Raw genomic sequence first — 13,389 nt, forward strand, 5'->3', positions numbered from 1 at the left:
AAATATTACAGTAAGTCCTGCAAAACAGTATCCAAAATCAAAAATCATCCATGCTCTTAAGAATACCAAGGCTCAAATTTACCATCTCTTTTTAATGTAAAGCTTTACTGAAGTTGTGGATTGCTGACTTCTGCTTTGTTGCCATGTGGGAAGTCCAGTGGCATTTGGTCTATTTACGTATATTTTAATTGCACGTATTTCCAAAATATTCACAAAAGCTCTTCTCAGCTTGGAGAACAGGAAACCACTGAGATATCTGCAAATTAGTCCTTGTAAAATTAAGTACCATTGCATTGCTGGTTCTCTGTAAGTTGGCTCAGGTAAAATTTCCTTCTCAATGCTGTATTATTCAGCTTGTGCCAGAAAGCAAGCTTAGAGACTACCTGCTTGCTCTGTGCTATCAGGCCCTAAATAAAAAGGTAAGTTTAAGATTACCCGCGTCCTGCTTTTTAAGTCTTTGATGTTTGGATAGATACTGAGGTATCCAGTAACTGCAGAACTCAGTAAGCAATAGCAATTAGTGACTTCTTTCGAAAATAAAACTAGCTTTATTATATTTATACATATTTGCATTATTTTTTATTAAAAATATTTGTTGTTTGTTATAACAAGAGTGAGCTCTGAGCTCAAGACAGAAAACTCAGAAAATTTATACCTGATGTTGCTCAGTAGCAAGCTATATAGATGACTACTCATGAATCTTCAGCACAACACTATGCTGCAAATGCAGATTCATAGCCCCAGAAGAATATTCCTACAGCTTTTATTACAAAAACAGACTTTTTTCATATTAAAGAAGAAAAAATTGTATGTAACATTGAAAAATAGTGATAGATACTAGAAAAAGTGGGCATAAAAGCATTCTGTTGTGCCTTTGTCTTTAAAGAAGGGAGAAAGGGAATTCCAGATTTTGTGAAAACTGGAAAACATCCCCAAAATACTCTAAATACAAACAGTATTTCAGTCCGTACACCCTTATTAATTACTTTGATGAAAGGCTGGACATGAACCAGCAGTGTTAACTTGCAGCCTGGAAAGCCAACTGCATCCTGTGCTGCACCAAAAGAGGGGCGGCCAGCAGGGAGAAGGAGGGGATTGTTCCCCTCTACTCTACCCTCGTGAGGCCCCAGTTGCAGTACTGCATCCAAGCCTGGGGTGCACACCACAGGAGGGATGTGGAGCTGGTGAAACAGGTCCAGGGAAAGCCACAAAGATGATCAGAGGGCTGGAGCACCTCTCCTACAAAGAAAGGTTGAGGAACTTGGGCTTGTTTAGGCTGGGGAAGGGAAGAGTCTGGGGGGACTTCATTCTGGCCTTGCAGTACTTGAAGGGAGTCTACAAGTAGGAGGGGGACCTACATGGTATCATAATGAGTGATGGGAAAAGGGAGAATGTGTTTAAACTAAAACAGAGGCAATTTAGGTCAGATGCTGATAAGAAATTTTTTACTCAGAGGGTAGTGAGGCCCTGGTCCATACCCAGAGAGCTGTGGTGTCCCATCCCTGGAGGTGCTCAAGGCCAGGCTGGATGGGGCCCTGGGCAGCTGAGCTGATGAGCGACAGCCCTGCTCATGGCAAGGGGATGGACCTAGATCAACATTCCAACCTAACCTAAGCCACATTATAAATGTATGATATAGTTCTACGATGTTCCCTAAAATAAATGCAGTAAATTTGTATTCATAAGGTATTTGAGAACTAGAGAGAATGACATATCAGAGATTCTAAAAACCACGTTTAAGAAGCTAAGCACATATCACTACTAGCATACAAAAAACATCGGGTAAGTTAAAATAAAAGTCTCAATCCTTCTTTTGGCTTTATTCATAGTATAAATGTACAAATACTAATTTAGCAGCAATTGAATGCAGGTGCAGGTTAAGTGGAACAGTTCTCTCATTTCATAGCTTCCATTATCCAAAGATTCTAGAATTTATATCAAAAGTATAGAAAAGCTAGTAAGATTCAGAGATGTCCAGTAAATTGATCATACCTTCCTATTGCTAATATTTCCATTCCAACAAACAAGTCTTGCACTCTTTCTAAAAAAATCCACTTAATGTACAGAATAGATTATCTGCACAATCACAATTCCCTCATTAACCAAGACAACGTATTCTTCATAATCAGTGTCCCCTTCAAAACTGAAAGGTTTTTGAAGGTTTTTTGATGTGAACAACAGAATTGTTGGTTAGATAAATCAAACTTCTGCAAACTAAAACCTTAAAATGGACTTTATTTTGGATTGTGACAATATTGTTTGTGTTGTACTCTCATTAACTGGATCTACTAACAAGCTCTCTGAAAATTACAAGGAGAACCCCCAGATAAGTTTTGACATGACCTCTTAGATGGATGTGAAAAATGCATGGATTATGATGTCAGATGGTAAAGATGTAAAGCTGACTGAAGGTCAAGTTGCATGTTTGGGGAGTATGGGTGCTTATTTGTTTTAATGAATCTTACTCTCTGAAAAATTTTAACTGTTATGTTTTTTCAAATCTGTGACCACAAAAGAGGGGACAGAAAGATTTATTTATTAGAAGACAAGGGGAAAGGTTTAGTTCATATGAGAAAATATTTCACTGTGTGCTGCAGACAGCCTGCAGCAAGTCTATATACACATACACACATCAACAGATGCACTCTGTGTATAGTTACTACGATGTATCTATTTTTATACATATACACACATACATGCTGGATCATTTCCAGTTTGACTCCTTTTTTTTTTTAATCCCAATTCACAGCCCTTTCAAAGCCTATAAATGCTGTAAATTCTCAATTCAGAAGAAAAATATATCTAATTTTATGATATAAACAAGCAGTCTAACTGCAGTAGGGAAGGAACAGTGGTGAGCACCAGGTATAGCTCCTGCAGAAAAATACTTAATTCTACAAAAATACATCTCCCACAGACTGCAATTTGCCTTCTGAACTGTGTTTCAGATTCAGAAGTTCAACAAAGTGGTTTGTAAACAAAAACATTGTACTTTATGTATTATGTTTCAAGAATATATGCTAACAAGACAATACATAAACTAACAAATGGAACGCAGCAGCTCCTTTTATGATTCCCACTAATCTTCACAAATAAAACTAGAAAAATTAGAATTTGTATTTGCATTTTTATATGCATTTCCATTACAAGGCGTCCCACTAAGAGTACGAACAAGCCCTTTATAACATCAGAGTTAACACAGAATTACAGAATCACAGAATTGTAGGGGTTGGAAGGGACCTCCAGAGATCATCGAGTCCAACCCCCCTGCCAAAGCAGGATCCCTACACCAGGTCACACAAGTAGGTGTCCAGGTGGGTCTTGAATATCTCCAGAGGAGACTCCACAACCTCCCTGGGCAGCCTGTTCCAGTGCTCCGTCACCCTCACCATAAAGAAGTTCTTGTGCACATTGGTGCGGAACTTCCTGTGCTGCAGTTTCTGGCCGTTTCCCCTTGTCCTGTCTCCACACACTGCTGAAAACAGTCTGGCCTCGCCACTCTGCCCCCCAGACCTTAGATATTTATAGACCTGGATCAGGTCCCCTCTCAGTCTTCTTTTCTCAAAGCTAAACAGACCCAGTTCACTTAGCCTTTCTTCATAGGGGAGATGCTCCAGGCCCTTCACCACCTTTGTGGCCCTCCGCTGGACTCTTTTCAAGAGATCCCTGTCTTTTTTGTACTGGGGAGCCCAGAACTGGACACAGTACTCCAGATGAGGCCTTACCAGGGCAGAGTAGAGGGGGAGGATCACCGCCCTCGACCTGCTGGCCACGCTCTTTTTAATGCACTCCAGAATGCCATTGGCCTTTTTGGCCACAAGGACACACTGCTGGCTCATGGCCAACCTGTCGTCCACCAGGACACCCAGGTCCCTCTCCACAGAGCTCCTCTCCAGCAGGTCATCCCCCAGCCTGTACCGGTGCATGCAATTATTCCTCCCTAGGTGCAAGACTCTACACTTGCTTTTGTTAAACCTCATCTGGTTTCTTATTGCCCAGCTCTCCAGCCTGTCCAGGTCTCGCTGAATGGCAGCACAGCCTTCAGGTGTGTCAGCCAATCCTCCCAACTTCGTATCATCAGCAAACTTGCTGAGGGTGGCCACTATCCCCTCATCAAGGTCATTGATGAAGATGCTGAACAACACCAGACCCAGCACCGACCGACCCCTGAGGAACACTGCTAGTAACAGGCCTCCAACCAGACTCTGCATCGCCAGTGATGACCCTCTGTGCTCTGCCAGTCAGCCAGTTCTCAACCCACCTCACTGTCCACTCATCTATCCCATACTTCCTTAGCTTTGTTATAAGGATGTCATGGGAGACAGTATCAAATGCTTTGCTGAAATCAAGGTAGACTACATCCACTGCATTCCTTCCATTCACCCAGCCAGTGACAACAATGCAGAGGTCATCAAGCATGACCTTCCCCTGGTGAACCCATGCTGACTACTCCTGATAACTTCCTTTTCTTCCAGTTGTCTGGAGATGGCATCCAGCATAAGCTGTTCCATCACCTTTCCAGGGACAGAGGTGAGGCTGACTGGCCTGTAATTACCTGGATCTTCCTTCTTGCCCTTTTTGAAGACCGGAGTGACATTGGCTATCCTCCAGTCTTCAGGCACCTACCCCATTCTCTAAGACCTCTCAAAGATGACAGAGCAGTTCAGCAATCTCTGCCAGCTCCCTTAGCACCCGTGGATGCATCCCATCGGGTCCCATGGATTTAGGATCATTAGTGTTGCCTAGGCGCTCTCAGACCGCCTCTTCCCTGACTAAAGAGAAGTCTTCCATTCCCTAGACCCTCTCACTAACCTCCAGGGTCAGGGATTCCTGAGGGAGAGCTTTTTCACTGAAGAGAGAAGCAAAACAGGCATTCAGTATCTCCACCTTCTCAGCATCCCCTGTTACCAGAACACCCCCCTCACTTAGCAGTGAGACTAAGGAAGGAAAGAGGAAGACTCCCTAGTCTTCTTTAACATACTTTAAAAAAAGCCTTTTTTATTATCCTTTATCACCTTTGCTAGATTCAATTCCAGGTGGGCTTTAGCCTTCCTCGTCGCATCCCTGCAGGCCCTGACAACATTTCTATATTCTTCCCAAGTGGTCAGACCTTTTTTCCACATTTCATGGACCTTCTTCCATTTGAGTTTGTGCGTGAGCTCATCCACACAGGTCTCCTGCCACCCTTTCCTGATTTCTTGCTCAGAGGGACACACTGATCCTGAGCTTGGAAGAAGAGCTGTTTAAATGCTGACCAGCTCTCACATACTTACCCTTAATGTGTGATGTTCTTGTGCTAGCAATGCTGTGACCTCCTCTTGTAAGGTAATGACCTCCAGAAATTGCCCCCAGAGAGCCATCAGAAGTGAGCAAAGCTGAGCAAGATTCATATTTATAAGTTCTGCCAGTTCATCAGGATTTTCCATTTTCTGAAGTTTAGAAAAAAGATTTACATTATTATTAGATCACGATGGACAGACAAAATAAAAAAAGGGTTTTTCATATTAGTAAGAATTTTAATTTAAAAATAACTTCCAAATAAGAACTGTTTTGTCTAAGTATTGTAACATGACTTATTTCATTTCTAACATAAACACTCTGTTTTAGGTTGCTTTAAATGTTATCCAGATGTCTTTTAGGATTAGTACTTCTGATCTTAAGCTGAAGCAATTATTCCATTAATAACAATGAGTTGCAACTACTGTATTTTCTAACATATAAAAGTAGAGTGTGCTTGAAAGGAATAGGAGTCTGAATTAGAAAACAGGAAATTGATATTTGATATATTTGTCCAAACTTGATGCAACCTTGAAGAATTAAATGAAGACATTTTCACTTTAGAATATTAACTACTTGTGATAATGTTTATACGTCATCATATACCTACATACACTTTAAGCATGCTAAGGAATCAGTGTTCTGATATAGGCTTCCAAGAACCAGGCTACACACATTCAGCACAAAGCAAGCTTTTCTTTCTTAAAAGTGCACTGTAATTCCAGCATATAGCTCCATACCAGGCAAGTGTAAATTTTAAGGCTTCTGTCCCCTACCATTTGAGGAAAATGTTTTTCAGAAACTCATTGAAGACACATAAGGCATTGAGGCAAAGCGTTAAAAAGTACAGGCAGTAAAGACCTAAACTTCAGCACTATTAAAGAGGAAGCAGAAAAGAGGATTATGAATACTGAAACAACAAGTTAGTAGGCAAGATTAGAAAGAAGAGGAAGAACTTTTGAAGAGAACTGCAGAAAAGAACGGAAAGGAAAAAAAGGAAAAAATATAAACATAGTTTAGCAAGCTAAGGGAAAAACTAATGAAAAAATAATCTTAACTACTGGAAGAATTCACAGAAGCTGTGTAAAACAAACAAACAAACAACAACAAAAAAAACCACCAGAAAAAGCTCAGCAAAAAACCTTCATAAACTTTCTAGTTTATGAAGTAAGATTACCAGCTGCTCATGGAGAGCTAACTGCATTGGCTTTGTCTCCAGTACAAGTGACTTTTTTTTAAGAGCAGTATTACGTTTCCTTGCAACTGCACTACTAGTATAGAAATGAAAAGTAACTCTGCTACAAAAGCTGCATAGTTGGCCCACTCAGCAACAAAGCATGGAAAATCTTAAAAAAAGTTCTCAACCTTCTGCTTTAAACTCATCTGTGATAAGGAGATCAGCTGTTCAGCTGAGGATAATTCTGACTGGTGCACATGAAAGAGTTGAGGAGGCAAATCTGAATCATCTAAGTGGACAGTATTTCCTTAAGAATATATGGAAAAGAGGAGACGGCATCAGGACAGCACCTTGCAGAAGTGGGGAGGAGCTAGAGAATCTGCTTTTGTACAAGTTTCTGCTACTCAAACTTATAAACTTTTGTTATTTGACAAGTTCAAAAATAAAAGATTCAACTAATGAATGCAGAAAATTCAAAATGCGATTTTAATGCAAGCAATCCATCTTTCTATAATCCTCACTTTCATAATCTACGAAAGTTACATGGCCACACGACCACCAGATCAGTACGGAAGTTTGTGTGTCAGCCGAGCAATTTCTCTGTGAAAGAAGAACAGCTGATAGAAACGTTGGCAAAAAACCATACAGGTTGATATCACTGAAGTATTTTATTCCTAAGTAGCACGTGAAATTAGCATACTCTTACTTTTACAGTTACTTCACTTATTTAATAAATGAAAAGTATTACCTTTACTTCTTCACACAGTTCTGAAAGACGAACTTCTACATCGATGTTTTCTGGAAAGATGAGAGTATATATTTATGAAAAACATACCTTCCAAGTTGCAGAGCAAAGACAATTATCTCACAATCAAAACCATTTAAAAGAAAAGAACCTATCAAATAAAACCTCAGACCATATTAATTTCTACAGTGAGCTTCAAATCAAGTATATTATAAACTCTTATTAAAATAATTTCGTACTAATTACTGATATTGAGGACAGAACATGATTAATAAAAATTGTTTTGCAACTATGTATTGTGAACGTTTCTCATGAGACCTTGGCAAGGATACCAGTTTTTCATTCCAAGTTGCTCTTGCAAACACTGTAAGTTAGATTACACATTTGCATATCACACCCTCTTAGAACTGCTCAGCTATTCAGCAGCAGTGTCATCATTCACAACTGAGGTAACACAACTGATCTTCCACCTCAGATTTTCCAGGCATCCTTTACTTTAGCACCATTTTTCTATGGGTATATTATTTACTTGATTTCTGAGTCACAGGAATAAGAACAGATTCTTTGGTTGTCTGAGGATTTACAGCTTGGTCAAATAATCTAATTAATTTTTCTCTCAATAGCTCAATGTTAAGAGAAACATAGTCTTGCATAGAATGGCAGCTTAAACTCGCTCAGAACCTCAAATGACTTATAAATAAGGAATACAGATGTATTCCTTTATGTATGATATTCTTTCTTATTAATAATTCCAATTCTAGTCAACGAAATCCAATCAATTAAATAATAAATTTGTACAATGATTAGATTTCTTTCTACATGTGAGGTACCAGTAACAAGGGAACAATTTATAAACCTTGTATTACTTGTAACAAATATTTAATTTCTAAAAAACAGTATTAAGGAAAAAAACACTATTTTATTTGAGAATCTACACCAACAAAACACTCTTGCAAACTCACATTAATAAATCTAGGATATGAATAGTGAAATAAGTTTACCAACAGCAACATCGTGTTGATTCATCTTCAACTGATACCTTCTAGATTAGTAAGTATTTACTGACTTTCACATCATTGCTATACATGATATATACTTAGATTTAAACACAATGACAAATTAATTCAAAAAACTCCAAGGTCTGAGAAAATACACATCTTACAGAAATGCAGGAAGTTCTCAGAAGCAAGTTTAGAAACAGTTTGGAAAGAAACTACTTATATCTATTAACTAGACACCACTTGAAAATTATTCCGAAAATATATGAAAACAGTTTACATACGATTTATATATTAATTTTGGGGTGTTTGTGGCCCCATAAATTTTGTCACTAATGGAAAAAGATATCTGATTCACTATGAAACACAATACTGAATATTCACCCTGTTTGTCACACTGAGATTGAGGACAGGTTTGAAACAACATTTAAAACTAATGTCTTACTAATCATTCCAATTCTAGTCAACCAAATCTAATCAATTAAATAATAATTTTGTACTGTGATTTGATTTCTTTCTCCATCTGAGGTACTGGTACAAAGGGAAACAAAAAAAAACACTGACAAAATGAAATTAACTGTTAACATTTGATAGCAGTGTTGTTTATCCAGTAAATAACTGATGAAATTTTGCTGGCTCAGCTAAAATTGTTTTGTTTTGTTCCTTTTTGTAAACAAAACCAAAATGCAGTTATATATGATTAACACTAATGTCCACGAGGCTGAACTGCTATTTTCTTCTTTCCCCGTTGCAAAGTGCCTTGCACTTAAACAGCATGGTTTGCATTACATCAAACCAACACTGATGCTCTCCAAAGGTGGGTTGTCCATTTAGACGTGGACAAATGCACCCTGATCTTTGAGAATGTCTTGTGGAGGGTTTAGAAGAATCGAATCTCAAGAAGCCAGAAGCAATCTGAACAATGTCTCAGGGAGAAGCGCTGTTAGCTTTTAATTATTTAAAAACCAAAATCAAACTAACATAACCAACAAAACCCTGAGTCCGTAATGATTTAAATAAAACTATCATTTTTTGCTGCTTTATTTAAGTTTATGACAACTGTCTGAACTCTTCAATTACTTTTTACAATTAAAACAGAATAACACTGAGCCAAATAAGTGAATGATTTTACTTTCTATACTCAATCTAGAAATTAGTAGTTCAATTCTACAGACTTCACTGGAGTTTAACGTACTCTTATTATGGCTGAATAGTGAAATAGTGCTTCTGTTTAGAGAAGAATATAGTATTTTATGTTATTAATGAAAATCTGAGGGATTAAATCACCTGCTTTGAAAACATACCTAGGTAGGCGTCTCTCTGGGTTCGTGGAAATTTTCTTCTGAGAAGGCGTTCATAAAGGACCTGCATGCTGGCCTTGGCTAGTTATAGGGATTGCACACACATGACTAGTTACTACACTCCTTCTTTCACCTGTGATTTATTATTTGCCTTAAAGTTAGTAAAAAAGCTTATGGCTAGCCTAGCAATTAGTGCAGTTAGAGAAATACATGAAAGCATATAATTTTGGTGTAGTTTATAGATTAGATATCACTCATGATAGACATTACACTCTTTTATTTCCTGAAACCAATAATATGTAAAAGCTCAATTACGGTAACTGAGTTCAACAGATGATTGTGCATGCTTCTGCAAAATCACTGTTTTCCTTAAGTGGTATGGCAGAGCAACAGCAAAGCAAGCGGACAAAACAAAATTAAGGAGGTTATAATTTAATTTAAAACAAAAAAATAGAAAATTTGAGATTTAACCAGGGCAAGAGATTGTCTTGCATCTCATATATAAAATCACCAAAAGGCAGTTCATTTACTTAAAAAATTAAAAGAAGTCTAAGTAATGATTTTGTACTTCATACTGAAGTCCAGAGAGCTTCAATTATTTTGTAGAAGATATCATAGAAACGTGGCTTTCTTTTCCTTTCTTATTTTATTTTTATTTGTAACTCTTGATGGAGTTTAGAGAAACAAGCATTAATGATAAGCACTGGTTATTTTGCATGAGCAAAGGGCAAGTAATAACAGCATAATTAGTATCCACATTATTAGTTCTTTTTGTTATATCAATATTCCCAATCAATGTATATACAAAATAACTGGAATAAATGAAGAAAAAAAATTTAGAAATAAGAAAATAATTATGGCAGAAACTTGAAAAAAAAAACAACACAACAAAACAAACAGCACAGGAAACAAACCATTGGCAGAATCAGTTCAGTGCATATTATAAATGTGAATACTATTTTTCTCTTAATGTATTTATTTAGAGTATTTCTTTTCAAGATTGCACTTCCTTAAGCCAAGTTACCCACAGAAATGAGTAAAGGTCTGAGCCAAGTACTGCTGAAGCTTATGTGAATCTTTGCTGTGACTACAGTGAGGAGTACATGATACCTCCTGACAATGGAATTCAATTGCCAGCTTCTTTCTATCACATCTATTTTGTGATAGTGTTTTAGGGGAATTTAAGGTCCTCTCTAAATCATTTAAACATCAAGACACGGTCTAAGCCTATTCTTACAGTAACAATAATGCCAACAGATTCTACTTGGCAAAAAGTGCATGTTGTCCTTACAAGTTAGACTAAGAGTTGAGTCATTCATTTAATAGGGCGTTCCCCTCCATATCAAGATTAAGATAACCAACACAGAACTATTCTATGTAGTGTTTTTCCTTCTATAAAGAAAAAGCCTCAGTTTGTGGTATTTTTCTATGCATAAATTTGTAATGCATTTGTCTCTTTTTTCCTTCTTTAATTATTAAATTCCAGCTCAGTTTGAGCAAAAGGATTTTAGATATATAAGATGTATGAAAGTAATGCCAATTCAGTCGAGAAGAGGAGATAATTTCAAGAAAAAGCAAAAGCTGTATGTTTTATTAAATTCAACATACCCAGTTCAATTCGGTGAGAAGAGGGGAGCTCCTTTGTTATCATAAGGAAATAGCTATGTAAGCCTTTGAAAGCAAGCAGCAAACTGGCACAAAGTGTATAGTGGAAATTATAGGCATGGCTGAGGAAAGACTCTGAAACAACAAAACTGCAACCCTAAAAAAAGAAAAAAAAGAGAAAAAAAGATTTAGGTGTTCTAATTTGATACAATAAATGAAGTGTTAACGGAATAAGAAGACATGCAAATTGCCTCTTTTCATGAACCTCATTCAGCTTTTTGCAATTCTCAGTGGTTTGCAGTATCTTAAAAAAGAAGGCTAAACTAAATATTGTAAGCTTTCCATCTGCATGATCTTGAAATATGTAACAGCCTTCTGCAACAATTTTTCTATCTCCCCATATTACACGACACAACAAAATATGTCTTAACAAAGTTCATTCTTTATCAAGTAATATTTCTGCAGAAGATAAGACTTATTGAGATAAAATTCACATCACCCTACAAAATACAAATAAAACGTTCAGTTGAGATATCCTTACATCAGCTGATAACTGCTTTGTGTAGTTATTGCCAAAGACCACGCTTTCCAGAGAAGGAATCACAGAGTCCCTATTTTGTGCTGGTGCATTCCTGTTTAACCACGTGTTCTTCACTGGGCGAGGAAAACTGCAAGAAGCACAAATGAACTGTTAAGTCCAACAAGTTATGTGTCACAAATTTAGCAGTTTTTTGTTTGGTTGGTTGGTTTTGTTTTGTTTTCTTTTTGTATTGTTTTTAAGCTGTTTCTCAGTAATATCCTGGATGCCTTTAGCATGGCGGGCTGCCCTCTTAGAACTCTTCATGCAGGGATTGCCCAGAAGTCTCAGTTAGTCTCAAGTGCTACATCTGGGGAGCAGTTCTCTTCCAAGAGTGTCTCCAGCTTACTGGAGCAATTTAAGAAATTATTACCCTCAGCTGTTCTGCTGTTGACTATGTAAGATCTTCCTCATACTTTCCAATGCAACTAATTTAAACACGTTCCTGAAAGTTGAAGCCATACAGATCCATTTTGATCTGTGACAGGTGAGAAGCGTTCATTTTCTGTCATCTTTGAGGGGGGAGACTTTACTTCCTACAAGTGAAGCAGTAGCAAGCAGTTGGAAAGCTGTCACATGAACTGCCATTGCTGTTTCTGTAACAAAAGCCTGACCTCTGCTACTGAAGAGGAAAGTCCATCAAGGACTGCTGGGAGAACACAGTATCCTACAACAGCAGCTTTGTGAGGACAGAGCTGGGGAAAAAGCAGTGAAAGAGGAATGAATGCAAAAAGCAGGAGCTTTTAGACAGTGGGCAGGAATAATCAGTGACATGTTGATTAAAAAAAATAGACTGCACAGGGCATCAAGGCTAACCAAGTAGAATCACCTCCTCTCTCTTGTGTAAAATATTAACACCGAGTGTTCGTTAGAGAAGGAGATCCTAGATGCTAGTCTGAAAACACCCAGAAAGTGACCCCCTAGCAAACCTTCATCTAGGAGAGTCCGAAGGAAGGAGGAAAGAAAAGAACTCTGCAATCACAGAATGGCTTGGGTTGGAAGGGACCTTAGGGATAATCACGTATCAACTCCTTGCCACAGGCAGGAGTACCAACCTCCAGATCGGGCACTAAACCAGGCTGCCCAGGGCCCCATCCAACCTGCTCTTGAACACCTCCAGGGATGGAACATCTACAACCTCTCTGAGCAGCCTGTTCCAGCACCTCATCACTCTCTCTATAAAGAACTTCCCCAACATACAATCTAAACCTTCCCTCCTTGAGCTTAAAACCATTCCCCCTTGTCCTATCACTGTCTATCCTAGCAAAAAATTGATTCTCCTCCTGTTTATAATTGACTTTTAAATACCAGAAGGCTGCAATGAGGTTTCTTCACAGCCTTCTCTTCTCCAGGCTGAGCAAGCCCAATGCCCTCAGCCTAGTTTGTAGGGGAGGTACTGCAATCCTCTGATCATTTTCTGTTCATGCTCAAGCTTTTCAGAAAGCCAGAGATACGAGCCAGACAAGGAGATGGCAACTACACAGTACTCGCTAAATATTACAATATTTAGTGTAGCCCAGCTCAAATAAAACACTGTACATTTGAAGGTTGTTTCCCCTCCCTGCTCAAATTGATGAAAAGCCAACTTGGATCCTTAAAATAATTTCATCAACAGCAGTCGCATCCTGCTTTAAAGATAACTGAAACAGCAATGAAGTTGTTCTGTTTTAGTATCTCCTCCCATATGCTTAGGAAGCTAGAAACTGGAG

General features: G+C 38.1%; 1 protein-coding gene across 4 annotated transcripts in view; it reads right to left on the minus strand.

Annotated features, from left to right (window-relative positions):
- Nucleotides 1–13,389, minus strand: part of FAM135A (family with sequence similarity 135 member A) — an 82,745-nt gene that overhangs the window by 27,697 nt on the left and 41,659 nt on the right. For 3 of the 4 annotated variants that reach the window (XM_031611308.2, XM_090136193.1, XM_090136195.1), the window contains 5 exons: nt 11,645–11,771; nt 11,107–11,260; nt 9,502–9,579; nt 7,203–7,252; nt 5,274–5,429 (listed from right to left, as the gene is read on the minus strand). In XM_031611308.2, the coding sequence (XP_031467168.1) occupies nt 5,274–5,429; nt 7,203–7,252; nt 9,502–9,579; nt 11,107–11,260; nt 11,645–11,771 (565 nt within the window). The remainder of the gene's footprint in view (nt 1–5,273; nt 5,430–7,202; nt 7,253–9,501; nt 9,580–11,106; nt 11,261–11,644; nt 11,772–13,389) is intronic. The other variant, XM_090136194.1, reaches the window with a different exon arrangement.

This window comes from Phasianus colchicus, chromosome 2 (genome assembly GCF_987193195.1).
Source record: "Phasianus colchicus chromosome 2, bPhaCol1.hap1.1, whole genome shotgun sequence".
NCBI classification, from domain to species: Eukaryota; Metazoa; Chordata; class Aves; order Galliformes; family Phasianidae; genus Phasianus; species Phasianus colchicus.